At 38.7% G+C, this 25370-nt stretch overlaps 1 protein-coding gene across 1 annotated transcript; it reads left to right on the forward strand.

Moving 5' to 3' along the window:
- The first annotated feature begins 23841 nt into the window (after nt 1-23841).
- Nucleotides 23842-25125, forward strand: LOC109158428 (protein FAR1-RELATED SEQUENCE 5-like). The gene is made up of 2 exons (XM_019306339.1): nt 23842-24183; nt 24355-25125. Exons 1-2 carry the CDS (start codon nt 23842-23844, stop codon nt 25123-25125), a joined length of 1113 nt encoding a protein of 370 aa, XP_019161884.1.
- Nucleotides 25126-25370: the final 245 nt, after the last annotated feature.

Raw genomic sequence — 25370 nt, forward strand, 5'->3', positions numbered from 1 at the left:
CACAGCACTACGTGAACAATGTTCCACACAATAATGTTGGATATCCGTTGGTGCAAACAAATAATAATTCAATAAAATAAAATTATTATTTTTCTGGAAAAATAGGGAAGGGAAGATGGAGAATTTGGCTAGTGTTTGGTGTTGGGTTTTTAGCAAGAGTCTAGTGATCACTCTTTCCTTAAAACCTTATTTGCCACTTCCCAAAAGTGTTAGGAGCTTCGTGGCCTAGGCTTCCCAGGATAAAACTTGCTTATGATTCAATGTTTGAGCACCCAAATAAGGAATCCGGCGAACAAAGCAAGGTTATGTATATAGTAGGCTTTAAGAGAAGGAGTAGAAGCAGAATTTTGAGGCTTGAAAAAACTCAAAGTTTCGTGTAGTGTGCTTGTTGTTCTCTGTTGTAAAAATCTGCTTCTCACTACCCTCTCTTATATAGGGATGAAGGAGTTAAATAACTTTTAATGGACACTTAAGGCACCCCTCCACCTTCCTGTAACAGCAACCATTAACATGGGTTTCAATTCAAAAAATTAAAATTGGAATTAATTCAAAGAATTAACTTCGTAACAGCTGAATTGACCACCCAACGGTCCATGCCGGAAAATTGATACCGAAGTTTGGCATAACTTAGCCCGCAAGTGCCGGCGCACACGAGCTCGGGCTTGAATCAAGCATATTCGATCTCATTTGTAGTTGGAATTTGATTTGCACCCCCCCCCCCCTTCCCCTCCGCGCGAGAGAGCCTCTATGCTATACAGTTCTACAAGCTTCAAAAAAGCTCTTGTATAAATAGGGGGGCAAATCCACTTTCCAAACCAATGTGGGACAAAAGCTCACTTTTTCCCTTTATTTTCCAACTCAAATGGGTCTAGCTACTTTGAAAATCAATATCTCATTCACCCATTATCCGTTTTGAGCGTACAATATATCAATCTCTTCGTCTCACTATGAAGAATCCGAATCCACTTTGACTCGACCCAAATCGGAAGTGGACCCCACTGATAATTGTACCACAAAATAACCACTTAACATGCCATTTTAAGTTATTTTTTTCCAACAATACCCCACATGAATGAAAAATTGATTTTCAGGGTATTTTGAAATTGGAAACAACTGTGTTCAAATGGTCGATCCCTGCATAGGATAGGTAGGGAGTCACTATACTCTTTGAACCTTCCCTTGTGAAGATATGTTTACTCTACTGGTTGTACGGTAGAACGCGATGTCTTTGAACTGACTGCCGTTTGTGTAGATGATGACATATCTCACACAGGAACCTCCCAACCATGCTCTTGTTCTCACGAGTGTGCCCGTTTTGGTCGTGGCTCACCGTTCCTGGTTCTGCGAGAGTTTCTAAAGAATTGTGCCCAACAATTCTCCTTTGAAGGACCCTCACTTCTCTCTAACATATGTGATTCTTTCTCGAGTATCCCGCATACTCAAGAATCATTAAAGCATCAACATGCTAGCATCGTGCGGGAGTCACTGTTTTAACGAGGAGTAGTAGGGAGTCCGAGTCCCCCACAGTGACGCGCTCCGTTCCATAATTTAGTTGTCCCATTGAACCTAGGTGCCAGCTAGGTTGGGTATCCACTATAGAACTTTTTTAGTCCAAGGGCGTTAGACCCATTCCTCGTGTCAACTTCTCCACAACTTCTTTGCCTAACCCTTTGGTTAGCGGATCCGCTATATTATCCTTTGACTTTACGTAGTCAATCGAGACAACACCAGTTGTGAGAAGTTGTCTAATGGTATTATGTCTACGACGCACATGTCTAGACTTACCATTATACATATGACTCTGTACTCTCCCAATTGTGGCTTGACTATCGCAATGCACACATATTGGAGGTACCGGTCTTTCCCAATTAGGAATATCCTCTATAAAATGGCGTAGTCATTCAGCCTCTTCACAACCTTTGTCTAAGGCTATCAGCTCAGATTCCATCGTGGATCTAGCTATCACAGTTTGCTTAGAGGATTTCCATGCAACGGCTGCACCGACTAGTGTAAACACGTAGCTACTCGTGGACTTAGAGTCCATAATATTAGATATCCAGTTCGCGTCGCTATACCCTTCAAGTACAGCGGGATATCTCCCGTAATGCAGTCCAAGATCACGAGTATACCTCAAGTATCTCATAACCTTTACTATTGCCTTCCAGTGCATAGCACTGGGGTTACTCGTATATCTACCGAGTTTACTAACCGCATAGGCAATAGGGCCTAGGACAGCTCATAAGATACATCAAACTACCAATAACCCGAGCATATTCCACTTGTGAAATACCTTCTCCGTGGTTCTTGGTTAGATGAATATTTGTATCAAACGGTGTTCTAGCCATTTGACCATCATCCTTGTTAAATTTCTCAAGGATTTTGTCAATATAATGTGATTGACTCAACACGAGACCATCAGGTCTTCTAATGATTCTAATCCCAAGGATTAAATTAGCCAAACCCATATCCTTCATGTCAAATCTCGCATTTAACATGTTCTTGGTAGACTTGATCATCCGATCATTACTACCAACGATGAGAATATCATCGACATATAAACAAAGAATGACATAGCCGTCTATCATTTCCTTAATGTAGACACATTTGTCACTTTCGTTTATTTTAAACCCGTTAGTTAACATCGCATGGTCAAACTTCTCGTGCCACTGCTTGGGTGCTTGTTTTAAACCATAGAGCAATTTAACCAACTTACACACTTTCCTTTCTTGGTCTGGAACCACGAAACCTTCGGGTTGCTCCATATAGATTTCCTCATCTAATTCGCCATTTAGGAAAGCGGTTTTCACATCCATTTGATGAACTTCCAAGTTCCGCAACGCGACTATGGCTAGTATCATTCTAATGGAGTTTATTCTCGTCACGGGAGAATACGTGTCGAAGTAATCAAGGCCCTCGCGTTGCCTGTAACCCTTGATTACAAGCCTAGCCTTATACTTCTCGATGGAACCATCAGGTTTCATCTTCCTTTTAAAGACCCACTTGGATCCTAAGGGTTTACTACCCGGAGGAAGATCAACAAGTTCCCAAGTGTGATTCTGTAGGATAGAATGTGATTCTGTAGGATAGAATCCACTTCACTTTTTGTAGTCTCTTTCCACATTGGTCTTTCTGTCGAAGTCACGGCTTCTACATACGTTCGAGGCTCGTTCTCTATCAAACAAGATAGAAAATCAGGTTCGTTTCTAATAAACAAGTTAGAGTACCTGAATCGTACTCTAACAAGTAAGTTAGAAAATCAGGACCGAATGATTTTTCAACTCTCGCCCGCTTACTGTGTCTCGGCTCGAGCTCGGGTTCTTTCTCATATTCCCCACTATCATTATCCATAGTTTCGTCAAACGTCCATTTTGACGTACTTGGTCCCTCGTTGGACCTATAAGGAAATATATTCTCGAAGAAATATGCATTCCTTGATTCTATTATCGTGTTCTCGTGTACGTCCGGATTATGGGACTCGTGTACTAAAAACCGATAAGCACTACTATTATATGCATAGCCAATAAAGATACAATCCACCGTCTTAGGACTTATCTTTACTTTCTTAGGTGTTGGCACCAACACTTTGGCAAGACACCCCCACACTTTCAGGTACTGGTAGGAGGGTTTCCTACCGTTCCACAGCTCATAAGGAGTCTTATTGAGCTTCTTGCGGGGTATCTTATTCAAAAGGTAATTACTTGTCAAAATCGCCTCACCCCACGCATCTTGAGGTAGGCCCGAACTTATAAGCATTGCATTCATCATATCTTTCAATGTACGATTCTTCCGTTCGGCAACACCGTTCGATTGAGGTGAGTAAGGTGCCGTACGCTCGTGTATTATACCTACACTAGCACAGAAGTCACCAATATGTGCTTCGTACTCACCACCTCAATTGCTTCTAACCTTCTTAATTCTCCGATTAAGTTGGTTTTCCACTTCATTCTTATAAAGATCGAATTTATCAACGGCTTCATCTTTGCTCTTAAGCAAATACACATAGCAGTATCGTGTGCTATCGTCGATAAACGTGATAAAATACGTATTACCACCTCTCGTTTGTATCGATCTAAAATCGCACAAATCGCTATGGATTAATTCTAGTGGTTCAGTTTCCCTTTCAACCGATTTGAAATGTACTTTCGTTAGTTTTGCCTCAACACAAATTTCACACTTGTTATTTGTGTCAATTTGAAAGTTAGGAATATGGTCCATGCTAATTAATCTACACATAGAATTAAAATTAACATGACCTAGTCTACCATGCCATAAATTGGAAGACTCAAGCAAGTAAACAGAATTAACTTTGCTTTTATTGATAACAGGAATTACACTGAGCTTAAAAAGCTCATTAGTTACATATCCTTTACCAACAAACATCCCTAACTTTGACAAAACTACTTTGTCTGACTCGAACACCATGCGAAAGCCATGCTTGTTCAACAGAGAGCCAGACACAAGATTCTTCCTCAGCTCAGGAACATACAGCACGTTGTTCAACGTCAGTTCCTGTAACACCCCAGATTTTTAAGACTTTTAAAACATATATAATGGAGATAGAATCTCACTAAATCCCAAAATACGATACAGGAGTACGGGGTGTTATGCCACACCCGAGCTAGAGAACTCAGGTGCACAGGCTAAATAAAACCTCGATCAGTATCAATACAAAGTCATGTCACGCAGGCCGAAAGGGAAAACTATCTAATCTACGCCCCAAGCTTCTAGCGCACTCCCGTGATCTACTCGTCTGTGCCTGAAAGCCAAATATATCTGTTCAGCGAGAGATGCTGGTAACCCACTCCAACGCGTTGAAATACAATACATATAGTCATATATATAGATATACGAAAACCAATTTGAAGCATGAAGATATATCCTACGAGACTCTAGCTTTTAAAACAGGGATTGACTCAACAGATAGGGCTAAGCACAGACAGCAGTTATTCCAAGCATATACAGTTTACAACAGACAAGACAGGTAAGATAAGCACAATTAATAATCATAATCCGACATATACGATTCCCAGTATAAATCCCATAGTCACATCCCCAAGGTACTCATAGCAACAACTCATCCATATCTCATCACATAGCACACTTTGTTGGCGCCACAGGACCAATCGCATGCCCATACATGAGGGTCAGCGCATATAGCTCTGACACGGCCCCGCAGCACCCTGCCCCGTATCGCAACACGGAGGGGTCGATCGCAACCGACCGATGAACCGCAGCTCATCATAGTTTGATCGCAACCGTACAGTGGACCGCAGCCCAAGAGTATGTCATCTGACCGCAGCCAGGAAATATGAACCGCAGCTCATGTAGAAACGTTTGATCGCAACCAAACGGTGGACCGCAGCCCGGGAGTGTAAATCTGACCGCAGCCAGCTTCTGAACCGCAGCTCCGGAATAACCAATCCGATCGCAACCGAATTGGGGTATCATGCACACATAACACATAGCAAGCACATGCAACCCACATTAACACATTGGGAAGGGGGAGAAAGCGTATAACAAAACCTATGCGTGATCCTTCACATACTAAGAATAATCCTAAGGGGTTCATACTTCTTTCACCTAGGTCAACGGGATACCAATTCAACTAGCATGCAATATATAAGACTCATACAACCTACGAACGGTACCCGAAATATCAAACTAGACACAGGCACGATGGACGGAGTCCGTTGGGACACCACGGGGATCGAGGAAACATCAAACGGGGAAGCCAAAATCCCAAATTGGGGTACAAACCAGCGGGTAGCCGGTGGGTGAGGGGTCACCCGCCGGCGGCACTGTTCCGGGCAGCGGGTGCCCGGCGGGCAGCTGCCCGCTGCCGGCGTTGCCCAAGTAGGCCGCGGGTAGGTTGCGGGTCCCCTACCCCCACCTACCCCCCACTGACTCTTTTCCACTAAAAACGCCCCGGGAACCTTTGTGGAACCCGAAGCCATGCTTAGACACTTTCAAACGCAATTGATAACACACGTAGACAATTAACAGATCAAAGATCAAGAAACATATGGCACATAACCTATCATGCTTTTCGAAACATAATCAACACCCAATCATGCGAATTCCCACCCAATATACCAAGAATAATCCCATACGAATTCCACGATATAACCTAGGGTTCTAATTATTTTTAAATCAACAAGAATACAATTCATCTTCCAAAATCAAGATTCGGTAGGAATATCATATAACTATCAAGAACCTCATATAATCATTAAGAACATCAAGAACACCATATAATTATCAAGAACGTTATGCAATCGTCAAGAACACCATAATTATCAAGAACCTCTCATCATCAAGATCACCCATGGAATCATCCCACCAATCATCAATAATAATATCACAAATCATCTGAGATTTTGTAAAGCGCAGCACACAGTGATGTTGAAACTGACGTTGTAACACAAACGATCTGTAACGCAGTTCGGGCAAACAACCCTAATCTGCGAGGCACTTCTCAATTTGAGAATTTGCCTAAATCCACTAAAAGCTCAATATTTAAAGTACACTGTTTGGAACCTGAGATTACACAATAGAATGATCTTTCTTACCAAACTATTGTAACCTAAACACATGTACTACTTTCTAGGGGAATTTAGTATCCTATTCTCAAAGACTCTCGTACCTCACAAGATTAATGTTGAATGCTTGAATTCTACAAGAAAGGATAATCCCTATTTATAGTAGCTATTCCTAACAGATTCGTGAATAATAAAGCTATTCCTAATCAGACTAGAACTAAAAACTTCAATAACAATTCCCTTTAGAACTAGTACTCTTCAATAACTACTCCGCTTAGGCTTGGTATTCCTTTATAGATCTGGAATTCCTTTTGCACATAACTTTGACAAAACACTTTGAGTCAACAATCTCCCCCTTTGTCAAATTTTTGGCAAAAACCTTGATCTCATAGTGGCTTGATTTCCTATTCTTCTCCCCCTTAGTTGATTCTTCTCTCCCTAAACTTGATTCCTGGAGTTCTTGGAAAACAAAACCTTGAAATTTGTATTTGAATGTGTGAGTGAAGAGAATTCTTTACTGTCTCTGTACATTTTACCAATGTGTGGTAAAGTAGATCCACACAGTCACAAAAGTAGAGGATTTGATCATAGATAAGTTCAAGTGGTTTTGGATCTTATATGGCCCCTAAGACATACCCAATCTCTTAAAGAGGCAGAAAAATACAACCCATTTTTTTTTTATATATATAACCATTGGGAACATCATTTATATATATTTCAGAAGTACTTATCAGCGTTTGAAGATGCTGATTTCCCCGTCTTCTTTTTTTACGTTAGCCGACGCTCTAGCTCTAACTGGAAACAGAGGAGCGTCCGATCGTGGGAGATCTTTCGACGATCCTCCGGCAATCCTCTGCACCAGGCACTCTTCTCCGGCGTGATGAGGTGCCGGAATTGGAATTGGATAAACTGCTGGGCGGTCTTCTCCTTTCTGGATTTGAGGAAGAATCGTGTTCAAGAAGGTACCAATCTGTGCAATTTCTTAAGGAACTAAAGCGCCGGCCTTCTTCTTATCTGATCTCCAGGTTACGAAGCTATGAAGATCATCACAGGCGCGCCGGCAAAACAAGACTCATAATTGCAGCTGTGTTCTTTGCCAACTCCAAATTTGAACGTGCCCGCAGACTCTGATCAATTGATCAGAATTGAATTCGATTCAGAAATGAAGCTATACAAGAGCTGGTCTGATCATCATCAACCCAACTCTTCTCCTCCTCCTTCAGACAAGATCGCCATTGAGGCTCGGAAATGGAAACATGGGATGCTGCTACCTGCGGGGATTCTGGTTGCTTTGTTGATGAACCTAACGGGTCTGCTTTTGATCGTCCTGCTAATGAAACAACATAAGAGTTTCTTTTTCCCTCTCGCATTTGGGTGCGCCCCAACTGTTCGACAGAATTCCGGAGTCATTGTAAGTGCAATCCAAACTTCATATTTTGTTCACATATGTCATAGCTCAACTTTATACCCCAATCTTGTATATCTGTTACAGTTTAAGGTTTCATCAATGTTTTTTGGAATCAAACTTGGAGGTGTGGTAGTATACTCCTTTTATTTTGTGGAAATCTTGTTTCTTTCCTCTAGTCTTTATTCTTTGATTGAGATCTCCCATGATATTTTCAAAAGGATGATTTTTATGATTTTTTAAGACAGTAGAATGACTTTAATCCTTTTCTTCATTTGGCTCTGTTTCTATTCTGCAATTCTGCATATCATTAGTTAGAGGTGTTGGAACAGTTGTTTCAACAACTCTTGGACTTTTGTCATCATCAGTGGTTATTGCTGGAGTTACATCATCAATGATCACACTGTTTGATGAATAGCCTGGGGATGCTCCTTGGTCATGAAAATTTATGTGTCCCATACGTTGGTGCCATAATTGTGTTTGACTGATGGTTGTCTGTAAACCGGATAGATCACTATCCCATGTGTAGGATTTGTTTGTAGACCTTTTTTCCCATCATGACACAATCATGATTCTGATTAAACACATTGCAACTGTCTCTAGAGAACTCTACTTTGAGTTCATCTTCACAAAGCTGACTTATGCTGATTAGATTTGCTTTTAGGCTTTGTACTAAAAGGACTTTTAACAACTTAGGCAGCCCATGGACATTCAAGGTACCATTTGCAATAATTTGTCCTTTTCCACCGTCTCCAAAAGTGACATGCCCTTCATTTTTGTACTGGATGTTCTCAAGATTTTCTGAATTTCTAGTCATATGCCTTGAACATCCGCTGTCAAAGTACCATATATCTTGCTCTTTGTTTGTTTTGGAGGTATATGCAACATTTTGGTCTTTTCTTACCCAGATTTTCTTACTATTATTTCTGTTCTGTGTTGGCCACACTCTGTTGTTTTGTCTGTAGTAAAGATCATTCTGTCTCTTGTAGCAGTGAGCTTTGATGTGTCCTAGTTTGTGGCAATAGTAGCACCTTATTCTTCTTCGGTGTCGGAAGTGCTGTTATGACACTTCCTGTGTCTCGGTTTGATGATTCTCACTAGTGTCTGTGCTTGGAGTCCTGGGTCTTTCGGTAAGCTCCTTGATTTCTTGTAGTAGTTTAGCTTCTTTGTTTTTGAAGTCTAATAGTTCGTTTTGAGCTTCTTTGTATTGTTTCTCTATTCGTTCTTTTTCATTCTTCAAATAGTGATTATCTTCCATGAGTTCCAAATTTTTCTTGATGATTTGCTCCCACTTGGAATTTAGTTGAGTGTATGCCTCTAGTAACTCTTGCATGTCATCGCTATTGTTGCTTTCATGGCTAGCGGTGAAGGCTACGAAATTTGTGTTGCTGTCATCTTCTTCACTATCTGAGTCATCGCTTAGGGTTGTTATATATGTTTTATTTTTTCTTTTCAAGTATGTGGCACATTCTGATTGGATGTGTCCAAAACCTTTGCATTCATAGCACTGTATTCCTTCTGTATTTGAACTGTCTCTTCTTTTTGAAATAGATTGATTTTGTCTAGTTGGGAAGTCCCCTTGATTGATTGAAGCACTTTTGTTTCTAAATTTGTTGAATTGTTTGAGAACTCTGTTGAAATTCTTTGTTAGGAGAGCGATTGATTGTTCTATGGTTTCAGTATCAATTTCTGGACTTCCTTTCTGCTTTGATTGGAACGCAATTCCTTTGTCATTATCTTTCCCTTTTTGCAGTATCTCAAGCTCATATGTTTGAAGATTTCCCATTAGATCACTCAGTTTGTAGGTGTTTAGATCTTTATGTTCTTGAATAGCGGTGACTTTCATTTGGAATCTTCCGGGTAGTGAGCGTAGTACCTTTTTGACGATCCTATGTTCAGGTATAGGTTCGCCTAAGTTGAATGCATCTCCGGATATACTTAAAACTCTGGCGCTGAATTGGGTGATGCTTTCTTCCTCTTCCATTTTCAGGTTTTCAAATTCAGTTTGTATCATCTGAAGCTTAGATTGTCTTACAGTTGTGTTTCCCTCATGATGATCGCACAATATACTCCACGCAATTTTGGCTATGCGAGTGGAGGCAATCAGTTTAAAGGTATCTTCGCTCACAGCTCCATAGATTGCATTCATTGCCTTCGAGTTGAAGTTATATTCTGTTTTTTTCTTCTTCACTCCAGTCAATTTTAGGTTTCATGTTTCCTTTATCATCAACTGGAGTTTTCCAGTCGTTTTCTATAGCATTCCAAACACCTTCTCCTTGTGCCAAGATGTATATTTGCATTCTGGCTTTCCAGTAGGAAAAATTCGTGCCAATGAGGGCAGGTGGCCTAGTGTTTGACAGTCCTTCTCTGGGAAACTCCATTAGGATCCTGCTAATAACTTAAGCAGTTTGGCTCTGATACCAATTGAGATTTTGTAAAGCGCAGCACACAGTGATGTTGAAACTGACGTTGTAACACAAACAATCTGTAACGCAGTTCGGGCAAACAACCCTAATCTGCGAGGCACTTCTCAATTTGAGAATTTGCCTAAATCCACTAAAAGCTCAATATTTAAAGTACACTGTTTGGAACCTGAGATTACACAATAGAATGATCTTTCTTACCAAACTATTGTAACCTAAACACATGTACTACTTTCTAGGGGAATTTAGTATCCTATTCTCAAAGACTCTCGTACCTCACAAGATTAATGTTGAATGCTTGAATTCTACAAGAAAGGATAATCCCTATTTATAGTAGCTATTCCTAACAGATTCGTGAATAATAAAGCTATTCCTAATCAGACTAGAACTAAAAACTTCAATAACAATTCCCTTTAGAACTAGTACTCTTCAATAACTACTCCGCTTAGGCTTGGTATTCCTTTATAGATTTGGAATTCCTTTTGCACATAACTTTGACAAAACACTTTGAGTCAACATCATCAATACACAATAATATGGGGAAATCCTAAGAGGGGAATCATAGCTATGAAAATAGGTTTTGTTGAGACATGGGTTACCTTTTAGCCTTAATTAATTCCTTGGCTATGAAGGGTCTTTCTTGAAGCTTTCTTCTTTCTTGATTTCTCCTAGGGGAATTCTTGGAACTTCTTGTGTGGTGAGGGATTATTGTGGTGGGGGGTTCTAGGTGCCTCTTAAGTCCCCTATTTATATATTTAGGAGTCCTAATTAGGAACTGATATTATAGGCTTGCTAATTCTATTCCTTTTGGGACTAAGGATTGGGTTTAGGGATAAGGGCCCATGGACTATGGTGGGCCTTTCCTAATTAATTATTGTGATTTAATTCTTTCTTTTGGTTAATTGGTTTTAGGGATCGAAACACGGGGTGTTACAGTTCCTTCCCGGAAGTTATCTTCAGAACCACCTTGTCCATGCCTTCCACAGCAGACTGAGCAGAGTTTCCCATCCACACCTTTTCACCCTCAACGGTCTCAAAGGTGTTGAACATCTCTCGGTTGCAACACAAGTGCCTGGTTTCACCGGTATCGATGAACCACTCACGAGGGTTTGAGCCCACGAGGTTCACCTCGGTCACCATAGCCGAAAGGCTAATCTCGACCTCCTTCTAACTGCTATCTTCAACAACATTGGCTTCAAAACTCTTGTTCTTCTTCCTTGGAGCTTTGCATTCAGATGCTCTGTGGCCAGGCTTGTTGTAGCATTCACCAGAAAACTTGTTCTTGGTAACGCCACCTTTCGGACCTAGCTTTCGTTTGTCCTTCTTGTTCCTCTTGGAGCTTTCACCGTGCTCCACGACGTTGGCCTTAGCGCCAACAACGATAGGAACTTTCCTATCATTGGTCCTGTTCCCTTCCTCAATCCTGAGTCGCTAGATCAGGTCTTCCAGGTTCATTTCCTTTCGCTTATGCTTAAGGTAGTTCTTGAAGTCCTTCCAACCTAGAGGCAACAAGTGGATCACAGATCCCACTTGGAAGGCTTCACTTAGCACCATGCCCTCTTCATGGATCTCATCAAAGATTAATTGCAAATCTTCTACCTGACTTAGCACAGTCTTTGAATCAACCATTTTGAAGTCAAGGAATCGGCCAACCACAAATTTCTTTGAGCCGGCATCCTCACTTCGGTATTTATGATCCAGAGCTTCCCACAACGCTTTTGATGTGCTTATCTTTCGATATACATCATATAGCGTGTCACACAATCCGTTCAGGATGTAGTTTCGGCAAAGGAAGTCCGAATCCTTCCAATAGCCAACTACCATCATGGATTGTGCATCTTGTTCCTTCAACTCGGGAACACTCTCGGACAAGAACCTTGCCAAGCCGAGAGTTGCTAGGTAGAACAACATCTTTTGTTGCCACCACTTGAAGTTCGAACCAACACCGGTGAACTTCTCCGGCTTTTCAGCCGATCCACTCGGTACCGAAGGTACCCGAGACATGGGAATATATCCCTCAGTGCTCCCACCGTCTTGTAAACCAACGTTCACTGGTGTAGCTTGGGAATTAGCAACATTGTTGCCATTTCCCCCATTGTTGTCCGCAACAACATTATCCTCCCCATCGATTGGCAGTACGGGATGCTCCATTTTCTTCAAGGAAATTCGGAGAAGACCACCAACGGGAAAACAAGGTATAAGGTTTTAAGACTGTTGGATATCCGTTGGTCAAAACAAATAATAATCCAATAAAATAAGATTATTATTTTTCTGGAAAAATAGGGAAGGGAAGATGGAGAATTTGGCTAGTGTTTGGTGTTGGGTTTTTAGCAAGAGTCAAGCGATCGCTCTTTCCTTAAAACCTTATTTGTCACCTCCCAAAAGAGCTAGGAGCTTCGTGGCCTAGGCTTCCAGGGATAAAACTTGCTTATGATTCAATGTTTGAGCACCCAAACAAGGAATCCAGCGAACAAAGCAAGGTTATGAACACAGTAGGCTTTAAGAGAAGGAGTAGAAGCAGAATTTTGAGGCTTGAAAAAACTCAAAGTTTCGTGTAGTGTGCTTGTTGTTAAAATCTGCTTCTCACTACCCTATCTTATATAGGGATGAAGGAGACACTTAAGGCACCCCTCCACCTTAGCCCGCAAGGCTAGCCAAGCTCGAGCTTGAATCAAGCATTTTTTTATCTCGTTTGTAGTTGGAATTTGATTTGCAACCCCCCCCCCCCCCCCCCCCCTCCCCACGAGAGAGCCTCTATGCTATAAAATTCTACAAGCTTAAAAAAAGCTCTTGTATAAATAAGGGGGCAAATCCACTTTCCAAACCAATGAGGGACAAAAGCTCACTTTTTCCCTTCATTTTCCAACTCAAATGGGGTCTACTTTGAGAATCAATATCTCATTAACCCATTATCCGTTTTGAGCGTACAATATATCAATCTCTTCGTCTCACTTCGAAGAATCCGAATCCACTTTGACCCGACCCAAATCGGAAGTGGACCCCGCTGATAATTGTACTACAAAATAGCCACTTAACATGCCATTTTAAGCTATTTTTTCCAACAAATAATTTGCCAACCGCACCTATATGTGTAACACCCCCGATTTTATCAACATTTTTAAAACTTAAATTCAAAGATAAGCAAACTAGACATTCATTAAACCATAAGCGAAAGCAAGTCTAAAACGGGGATATTATGCCACACCTAAACAACATATGTGCACAGGCTACACAAAGTCTAATTCAGAGTTCGACAACTAAGACTCACAGGCCAAAACATAAGCTAGGGAAAAGGGAAAACTACACTAGCTACCAACTTCGACTAGGGCGCTCCACAACTAAGCAAAACCTGTAAACGATAAGGGGATAACACCCGGTCAGCGAATAATGCTGGTAACCCACCAATACGCGTTAAATAGCATATTATATAGATAGATATAATCAAAAGCGTTTGAGATTGAGGAATACAGTATATAGTCATTTAAACCAGAAGAATATCAACGTTAAAGGCTCATCACACTCTCAACAAAGACCGAGGATCATCAACCTCAACAAGACAACAAAACCACAAACAACAAGGGACAACACAACTCTAAATGCAACCTACCATTCACAAGGTAGAGTTCATCATAGACATGCTCAAAGGCAAGAAGTACAACAATCACATAATGACAATTCACATAATAGGTCCAAGTTCCAAACAAGAGAGTTCAAGGATCACGTATCAAATTACTAGTTCTAACCTTATGCACGGTTCCAACCTTATGGCTACCCCCGTCCTTATAACTAGTTCCAACCATTACCTCCTAGTGCCACCCTGTACTTCTAAGTCCAACCTTATTCCGCTTGGGATCGTCGTCCCCCACCAATCTTTACCCCCAATCAGAACTGTATTACCACTGATCTCATAGTACACGAGGGTACCATTAGATAACACAATATTACCACCGATCTCGTGAGCAAAGCTCAATACTATTACCACCAATCTCAATCATATTCACACGTAGTCATCATCGTCATCAAGAATATTGAGGCTCATCAATAGCCCAATCAAGTATCAACAAAGGGTACAACGATTTGTGCAAGATCACATCATAAGAATCAATCAAGAGACTTCAATGAAGACATGAAGCAATACTCAACAACAAAGGACTACAATCCATCATAAAAAATGATTGACAACACGAGTTGCCAACCTCAATAAGAAGGAACAAACCACACATACTAGCATATCAACATCAAACTAGCATGCTCATCAAACGGATAAACCAAAATGGTTCCAACGAACCTTCAAGACTCATATTAGTCCAACGAATCGCAAGATTGGATCCTTAGCACGATTCAAGACACCAAATCCTAACATGAATTCCTAACACATCGTTCTAGACATACGAAACATCAAGAAGACTCACAAAGAGCTCAATAATTCAATAACGGGAGGTCAAAACATCAAATACCAAGAAGAAAAGATCACGGGGAACAAATCCTCGCAATCATCACATGTGTTCCCTACGGGTGGGGCCACGAGTAAGCCCCCACCCGTGGCCTGCCCGCGGGGTACATACCCTAATCCACCTCGTTCCCCACGGGTGGGGCGGCGGGTAGGCCACTGCCCGCCGTTCCGCCCGCCAGGTACACTCGTATATTTCCCTTCGTGGAAAATCATCAACAAAGTCAAGTTCAAGTCCAAAACACCCAAAATCTCACACACAACAAAGATATGACTTGAACCCAAGAATAAGCCAAGCAATGGCATTTAAGAAACCTAAATACAAGCTCTAAACATGCATCATCACAAGATCTTGCATCAAATCTCACAAATCACATCAAGAACATCAAATAGAAGCCAATAATCATTCATAGTAATAGAAAATAGGTTTTGTATAGCATGGGTTACCTCATTCGCTTAACAAACCAAAACAACGCCAACATAGGCTCAACTCACAAGCCAATCTACCGGAACCTGTGGATTAAACCGGATCTTCACTAATTAGCAAGCTATTAAAACATTAAATAACTATTAAGGAGATTTGAACCCTAGCTTATCTTAAAATTACCCACAACCTTACCACCTAAGCTAGGTTTCTCTTGTTATCTTAATCACAACATTATTACACTAATACTTAAACTAATAGCCAAGCTAAAAAGATAGAACTAATAATTAAAAGCTAATGATCAAAGCTTAATTTAACTAAGCTAAGGTGAGAATCATACCCTAACCTCTACCATTACTAAACACCTCCCTTACCACTAAGCTAAACACCCACTTAATAGCTTAAGCAACAATAAAACTATTTAACACTAAACAACCACTAACAGCCCTCACCTTAACTTCTCCTTCATCGATGAACTGCATGCCGAGAAGCAGCGGGTGGAACGACGTACACTCCACCACCCGTCCATCTGCCCGCTGCCGGAGAGCCGACCAACGCCACCACTGTCGACATCAACCGCTCCAAGAACAGACGACTGCCGCCGGAAGAGGAGCTCGCCGGAGTTGTTTGCTGGCCAGAGGAGCCAAAGCAACACTACCGCCGTTCTGCCCAGCTTCGCTGCTCACACCTCTACTGCCGGTCACTGTTGCTACTTGGGACGCCAGAAACCGTCAAGGAAGGGAGAGACGAGAGGTTCTGTACACAAACTAAGTTGTCGCCGTCCCACTCCATCGCCGCAGGTTCGAAGCTCGCCGGAAGAAGAAGGGAAGCTTATGGTTCGCTGGTGTTTGCTGCCCTGCCGTAAGTGTAGATACTGTAACGTTTATCCGTTACTATTATTATAACATTAGGATAAGTTATGATAATATTCAGTATTTGATATGTGGTGCAACACTAATAACCTAATAGCTAGACTACCATTATGATTAGGAGTCTAGTTAGGGTTTAGGAGACCTAAAGACAATCAACCACAATGATAGCCAGTGGTTATATAAGGTCACTAGTCCTCTCACTGCTCACATTACATACCTCATACACCATCTAGAGAGAACTGAGTAAAGTGAGAGACAAAATACTCGTTATCTCTGCAGCAGTCCGGAACGCTCAACCGTATCAAGAACTATGGCTGGAGGTTAGTCGATCTATTATCACATATTATAATGATGCATGTGATATTTTAGTCTAATAGCTACAGCTTGGTCACCATTGCTGGTCGAGAAGTCCTCCAAGGATGGGGTGCGGTCGACAGGAGTGACAAGGGTAGAAGATGTAGGCTGGTTGGGGAAGGAAGGGTGTGAGTTGTTATTGCCTAACTTAGCTCACACTTCAGATGGGGAAGATGAGGAAATCGGCAGAAATGAAGCATAATATCTCTATATTTCATCTATTTTGAGTAGGGTAGATTTCTATATTTGGGTTTGGGTTGTAAAGAGAAGATTGGGCTCAACACTTGTATTTGGGTAATTGGGTTGGGTAAAGGTGCAAGGTCACACTATATATATCTATTCATACATTTTGGGCTTATAGGTAGGCTTAGATAATAAAATCATTTTTGGGCTTTAAGGCATTTGGGTAGCAAAATAAATAATAGTTTATGTTGAAATTGAGGATTGATACGTCTGGCGGGTGGAGAATAACCACCACCCGCCAGTTAGGCGGAAGCAAAATATGTGATAACCAAAGAACAAGAGAATAAAGAGAATATATTATAGTGGAAGATTACAATAGATTGTCTCTCTGAATCTATGTTCTATACTTCAATGGACCTCTATATATACTAAACTAGATACTAAATTAGTCTTGGAAACTACTAATAAGAATAGGAAACTAAGACAACTTTCCTAATATTCAACACTCCCCCTCAAGCTGGAACATCTGAAGTTCCAAGCTTGGATTAAAACAAGCACTCTACCTCACTCAAAATTACAAGTGAAAATTAAATGCAACTAGAGGATAACAATGCGAGATGGCTTCGAAGGACAATGCAACCCTTGGGAATGAACACGCCAGGGGCAAAGCTTGTCACGAACATCCTTGGGAATGGAGGCACCAAGGGAAAACACGAACACCATCACAGCAACATAAGTACTCTAGGACGGATGACTTCAAAGGAGATTGCACTATGTCTGACCCTTCCTTGGGAATGAACACAAAGGCACCAAGAACGGAGCTGAACACAATCCTTGGGAATAAAGACGAAGACACCAAGGACCCTTGGGAATAAAGACGAAGACACCAAGGACAAAGCTAAACACGATCTTGGGAATGAACACACCGAGGACGGAATTGAACATGAACCTCGGGAATGAAGATGGACACACCAAGGACAGTGTTAAACATGAACAACCTCCCGATAACACAAGAGAGCGGTAGAGGCAAAAAGGGAGCAAAGAATAGCAAAGGACGCAGTAGAGCCCATAGTAGATAAAATAGCAAATGATAGTAAAAGATAGTACACCGATTGTAGATAGTCACACTCCCCCTTACTTGAAACATGGGAAATAATCTAAGGCCTTTATAGTAGTGCTGAAACTGAACATCCATGGGATAAGGCATACCGGAGATAAAGAAACAAACACGGTTATACCAAAACACAAACACCATGGGAAAAGTTCGGCAACAAACCCAAACAAGCCTTCAAATTTCACCAATCAAGTCGAAAGAAAGGCAAAACAACAATCTGACAGATCTCGCCGGAAAATCTCGCCGGAGGCAGACTCATGCGCCGGCGCGTGAGGAAGGTTGCCGGCGCATGACGGTGGCGTTGGCGCGTGAGGACGACGGCAGTGGAGGAAAGCTAAGGTTTATATTAGGATTTTAATATTTGAAGAAAAATAGCTTAGGAAAGTAGGCTCTGATACCATGTTGAAATTGAGGATTGATAGGTCTGGCGGGTGGAGAATAACCACCAGCCGCCAGTTAGGCGGAAGCAAAATATGTGATAACCAAAGAACAAGAGAATAAAGAGAATATATTATAGTGGAAGATTACAATAGATTGTCTCTCTGAATCTATGTTCTATACTTCAATGGACCTCTATATATACTAAACTAGATACTAAATTAGTCTTGGAAACTACTAATAAGAATAGGAAACTAAGACAACTTTCCTAATATTCAACAGTTTATTTATAAAATAAATAAACCAAAACCCATTTTGGAAATAATTAGATATATAAATATTTTTAATAAAAATATTTAATACCGGGACTATAGTTTATTTTAGAAAAATACGGGGTATCACAATATGGGTTTATAAGTATTTGAGAATTGTCTGTACAGGCTTAGCTCAATGGTTTAGTGGGCAGTATTTGAGAGAAGAGACTAAAGCTCAAACCTTGGCAGTGACAGTGTGGAAATTATGTCCAAAGTGGACAGATTCCTTGTGCGTACTCGGACTTTCTCCTTGTCGGAGAAGAAGTATTTCGGAAATGTCAAAGTGGCTAAAAATTATTGTTTTTAATTATATATTAAAATTTATTTATAATTATATATTACAATATAATACGTAATGAAATATAATAATTTTATAATTTTATTTTTATTTCAAAATCTAACCCACAAGTTGAACCACGAAACTCAGGCAAATTTTACTATTGACAATGGTACATGTAGGAGCGTGGACCATGAAGTAAAACGATGTCGTTTAACATTTTCGTAATTCACTACCGGTGAAATATTATTTTAATTACATTTCATATCTCTATTATCCGTTTTCATTTTGTACCCATAATAGGTTCAATATAGCAATACTAAAGTATTATTTTAATTCCAAAATATGTTCATTTGACAATATACATATATGTATGAGCCTCGTTATTCAATTTCATTTTATACATACCATAAGTTCCCTTTAACAACAATAAAGTGTCATTTTAAGTCTATTACATGTTCATTTGAAAATATACATATCTATATGAGTTTTGCTATTCATTTTTATTATATACACACAATAAGTTTATTATAACAATATTAAAGTATCATTTTAATTAATTATGTTACAATTTAATTTCACAATATATATATCTATGATGTATCACCATGCATGGTTCATCGTATAACGATTGCAAAACTCATCAACTTTCATGACAATCGTTATGCCATGGAACCGTGTTCACCATGGATGGTGAACACGGTCCCAACGGTAACAGTGCACCGTTATCTTCTTCTTCTTTTTTTCTTTTTTTTTTTTGGTCTTAATTAACAGCACAACTTTTCTTCTTTATTTTCATATTTCGCGGTTTCACTTCCTCTTCGCGCAAGTTTCTTCAACATTCATAAATTATGAATGTGAAGGCATGGATTTATGAATGTGCAGTTATGAAATTATGAATTTTCTTTTATGAGATTATGAAGTTTCTGTTATGAAATTATGAATTTTCTGTTATGAGATTATGAATTTTCTGGTATACGATTATAAATTTTCTGTTATGAAATTATGAATTTTTTGTTATGAAATTATGAATTTACCAAAAATTCATAATTACATAACTGTAAATTCATAATCTCATAACAGAAAATTCATAATTTAATAAATGTTTTTCTTTTATGCGATTATAAATTTTCTGTTATAAGATTATGAATTTATAGTACATTCATAATCTCATAACAGAAAATTCATAATCTGAAAAAACGCACGTCGTTAATAGCACATTAACTAAAAAAAAATATTTTCCGTAAAAACGATACCATATAGACCCGTGTTCACCATTCATGGTGAACACGTTTCCAGAGCATAATTCGCTTTCATGAGGCGTATTAGGGCTAGATGATCCTAGCTTGTATGCCGGCCCGTGAAGTCTGCAACAATTTTTTTGCCCACAATGGGCGGGCCGCTATTAAATTCTAGCTAGTTGACAATTATTTCAACTTGATTAAGGTTATGTGTTTATGGGCAAATTATTCTATAAAAATACATAATTTATATAGTAAATGTTCACAATTTACATATTAAATGTTTACAATTTTATATACTAAATTTTCACAATTTATATAATGAATGTTTATAATTTACATACTGAATGTTTACAATTTTATATACTAAATGATCACAATTTACATACTCAATGTTCATAATTTACATACTTAATGTTTACAACTTTATATACTAAATGTTCACAATTTACATAGTAAATGTTTATAATTTTATATACTAAATGTTCACAATTTACATACTGAATGTTTACAATTTGAATTGTGAACATTCAGTATATAAATTGTGTATTTTGACCCTAGTCCACCTTGCAAAGGTGGACCCGGGTCCATGGCATATCTGTCGGTACTTATGTAGCTAGTTTAATTTAACGAAAAATGTAATTTTAGTTTCTTATTTAATTTTTTAGTTGTTTTAGTCTCTAACTTTTTATAGTTGCAATATATATCCTTAACTCTATTGAAAAGTTAAAGTTTTAATCATTAGAGCAACAAAATATTAAACTCTATAAAAATTTACTTAGTACATGCGTAATTTAGTACTTTTTAATGTTTCTTTAGTATATGAAGAAAAATTTAGGGAAGAAAGTTGCCGATTCTTTATTTTGCAAATAAAATATCAAAATTGAAAAAGTTATAAAGCATAAATATAATAAAATTTTAAAAATCTCATTACCAAGTAAAATTTTAATAGAATTTAATAGTTTTGTTGCTTCAAGGGTTAAAACTGTAACTTTTTGAAGAGTTAGGGGTTGTGATTATCACAACGGTAAAAAATTATGGACTAAAATTGTTAGTGTGGAATAATTGAGGGACTAAAAATGTTAAGTATACATTAAGATTTATTTTTATGAATATATAGAAGGAAATTTATGAACTTACTATAAACAAAATGGTAATATATATGATGTATATTTTGTTTAGTGTGTATGAGCCTTAAAGTTTAGGTTTATAGACATACAGAACAAATTTTGTGCCTATAAACTCAAATTTTGTATGTACCTAAATCATATTTGAAAAACAATTGAGGATGTAAATCATGTTGATCTCTACTGAACATGAACCACAGAGGCTAAACCAGTGCTCATTGCGAGCAAAGAACCCCCCTCACTACCGCTGATGAGACTCAATCCCTGGTCATTTTTTCAAAGTTTCACCTCTATGACCAGTTGAGCTACTCATTAATATATAACATGTATATGTGTTTTGTGGTGTGATTTTTTGTATTTTGTGTTATTAAATTTTGTATCTTACAAATATAAATTTTGTACCTTATCATTTTGATTCTGGGTACAGAATGCCATAAGATTAGGGCTTCAAAGTTTTGGAGTCAATTTTTATTTTTATTTTTGGTTTGCTTACTATTGTAATATTGGTTCGCAATTTATATCCTGCACCAGGGTACGCATTGCATTGTGCGCCCTGATGCAAAATGACGTCGTTTCAGAATTTTTTTTTTTTTTTTTAATTTCGCTACCTTGTGTTGGCGGTTAATTTTCTTTAAAAAAAAAAAAAAAAAAAAAAAAAAAAAAAAAAAAAAAAAAAAAAAAAACTCATGTTCAAAAATGTACATAATTTTATACTAGAATACACATAATTGTATACATGAATGTACATAATTGTATAACAAAATACACATTTTTTAAAAAAAGATAATACATCTAATCTAACATAATACATAATATACATAAACTTTTAACATAATAAACATCAACTCTTAACATAATACACATAAATTTCCTGTTTCGGATGTACATAATTGTATTAAAAAAAGGTGTACATGATTGTATAAAAATTTACATAATTGTATAAACAAATACACATAATTGTATAAAAAAAATACACATAATCACATCAACTCCCTACAAACTTCCCAAAACGACGTCGTTTTGGGAGGCGCAGGGCGCACAATGCTGTGCGCACCGTGGTGCAGGGTATAACGATCCATATTGGTTTGGGTTGGCTTACTCATATCGTTTATTTTATTGAGCAAATGCCAATTTTAGTCTCACAAATAGTAGAAAAATGACGGTTTTGGTCCACATGTTTAATTCCTACCCATTTTCATCCACGACTATTATTTTAGTACTAATTTTCATCTACAATTATTATTTTAGTACCAAAATTCATCATGTCGATCATCCTTCCATTTAAGACATGTCGAAATCTAAAAATCTTAAGGGCATTTTCATCCTTTTCAATTTAAGATTCCAATTTAAGCATGAATAAATGGATTTAAGCCCTAAGATCGCTTCCAATTCATAGTTCTCCTCCTCATCCTACCTTAATGTAAAGAGGAGAACTGCGAATTGAGATAGATCTTAGGGCTTAAATCCATTTATTCATGCTCAAATTGGGATCTTAATTTAAAAATGACTAAAATACCCTTAATAATTTCATATTTTGGCATGTCTTAAACGAAGGGGTGACTTGCGTGATGAATTTTAGCACTAAAATAATAGTCGTAGATAATTGGTATTATAACAATAGTTGTGGATGTAAATTGATAGGAATTAAACATGTGCACAAAAACTGTCATTTTGCTAATACTCGTTGGACCAAAACTGGTATTTGCTCTTATTTTATTTGGTAGTGTGATAATTTGGGAAGTTAGAATTTTTGTTTGTTGAAATGATTTCTTATTCCTTTGGCCTTCAGTTGTGTTGGTCTATAAATATGTTATGTGTGTTCTTTAATATCATTTTTTTTATAATACAAAGTTTTCATCATTTCAAACCTTCAAGATATTGCACAATTAACAAGAATTCTGGGATGGTGTTGCTGTGGAGAAGCACGTAGTATGTAACCGTCAGGGTTTTAAGCAGAGGGTTTCTAGGGTTGCTAAAACTACTTTGGCGAGGAGACGGAGGGTGACAAATAGGGTTGGTTGTAAGGCTAAGGTTGTGATAAAGCGTAAGTCTAATGGGTTGTATGTTGTGCATTATTTTGAGGAACGTCACACCCATTCGATGTGTTCAATTATTGCTAGGCAATTTTTAAAGGTGAATTGTAGTCTCGATGCTGGGCACCAAATGTTTATTGCTAGTTGTGTTCGGGCAAATATTGGGTCTGTTCGGTCATATAGGCTGTTTAAAGAGATTGTTGGTGAGTATTCCAGTGTCGGGGCTACAGGTGTGGATTTTAAGAATTTCAAGCGTGACCTGATGGCGTATATTCTAAATGGTGATGCTCAATTATTCATAGGCACGCTATTCAAGAGACGTGAGTTGTGTGAGGCATTTGATTTTGAATATGATGTTGATGAAGGTGATCAGCTTTCAAGGGTTTTTTGCGCGGATGCAGTATCTAGGAAGAATTTTGCGTTGTTTGGTGATGTTGTTTCATTTGATGCTACATACCGTACTAACAGGTTAGTATTTATTTTTATTGTGCATGTTGTATTTGTTTGTGGTGCATGATTCCATACCTTATGGTGTGTCTTCTTAGAAATATGGTGTTGATTGCTTGTTGTGTTGTAGGTATAAGTTGGTGTTTGTTCCATTTACTGGAATTGATAACCATAAGAGATCCATCACCTTCAGTGCTGGTTTGCTTACGAGGGAAGATGTAGACTCATATGTGTGGCTTTTGGAGAAATTTAAGAAAACTATGTGTCATGACCCTATATGTGTTGTTACTGATCAAGATCCAGCTCTCAAGGTTGCTGTTGCTCGCGTGTTTGGTACATCAAAACATAGATTTTGCATGTGGCATATAATGTGTAAGGTTGGTGAGAAGGTTGGACCAATTCTATCTAAAGATGAAGTGATTAGGAGGAAGTTGAATGGCATTGTCTGGAACAAATCACTGGACTCCAAGTCATTTGAGGAGTCATGGAGTTGTATCATGGAGGAATATGGTTTGGGTGACAATGGTTGGTTTCGTTACTTGTTCGAGTCTCGTACATATTGGGCATCCCCATATTTTCACGACGAGTTTATGTCAGGACTGGTTAGGACAACGTCTCGATCAGAGTCTCAAAATAGTTTTTTTGGTACGTTCTCTAATGGTCATTCTAGTTTGGTTGAGTTCTTGGTGCATTTTTGAAGTGTTGTTGGTGCGCAGCGTCATGCACAAGCAAAATTGAATGCTGATTGTGAATCTTGTTTTCCTGTTTTGAAGACACCATTGGCTTTGGAGAAGCATGCAATGGATGTTTACACCATTTCTGAATTTTATGATGTTCAAGTAGAGATTTGTGCAGCTTGTTATTCGTGTCAAGTGGTGTCTTTGTGTGATTGTGATGGCCATGTGTCATATGGGATAAAAGATGGTGCCCAACGGGCATGGTATGTGGAGCTAGTCTTGTCTGATTATACTGCTACATGTTCTTGCAAGATGTTTGAGCGGACGGGGTTTTTGTGTAGGCATATTTTTTGTGTGTTTAAAGATCGTGGGCTTGAGAGTATTCCTTCTAGGTATGTGGTGTCTCGGTGGACAAAGGGTGCTTGTTTGAAGCCAATATTTCATATTGATGATACAATTGTTGATCAATCTTCTAAAGTGGAGAATGTTAGGATTTTTACTAATCTATTGTGGTCCGACATATATGCTTGCGTGGGCTTGGCCGATGGTAATATAGAACGTTTGTCACAGCTACGACGTGTTATTTGTGAGCAAAGGCAATTATTTCTCCAAGAGGGGAGTGAGGATGGCAGTGGGGTGGTGGCTGGTGGCAGCAAACAAAGTGTGATCAATTCATTTTGTGGAGATGTGTCTCAGGGTTCAACAGTGGAGGTGCGTGATCCTATTCAAGCTAAGAACAAGGGTAGCGGTAAGCGGTTGAAGAGTACAAGGGAGAAAGCTGCTAGCAAGTGTGTAAAGCAATCAAGGAAATGTCATACTTGTGAAGAATATGGTCATAATAGTAGGACATGCCCTTTAAATGGTTAGCTACAGTTGTGTAGTTTGATTTGGGACATATATGTTTTCACAGTTGCGTACAATTCTTATAACACACAGTTATGCATTTTATTACAGTACTTGGTGTTTTTTAATAAACAGTGTGGTGCATTTAAGAATGTCGGATATTTTTATATTAGAATGGTGTGTTTTATTCCGTTTTGTGGTGCATTTTTATATATAGACTTATGTTGGCTGTAATATATTGTGTGGTGCATTTTATTTCACATGTTGGT

The sequence above is a fragment of the Ipomoea nil genome, unplaced genomic scaffold, assembly GCF_001879475.1.
Source record: "Ipomoea nil cultivar Tokyo-kokei standard unplaced genomic scaffold, Asagao_1.1 scaffold2818, whole genome shotgun sequence".
Taxonomy (NCBI): Eukaryota; Viridiplantae; Streptophyta; class Magnoliopsida; order Solanales; family Convolvulaceae; genus Ipomoea; species Ipomoea nil.

Coding starts and splice junctions, on each gene's coding strand:
- LOC109158428 (XM_019306339.1), top strand. CDS start 23,842: ATGTGTCATGACCCTATATGTGTTGTTACTGATCAAGATCCAGCTCTC. Junction 24,184..24,354: donor ACGAGTTTATGTCAGGACTG/GTTAGGACAACG, acceptor CCTGTTTTGAAG/ACACCATTGGCTTTGGAGAA.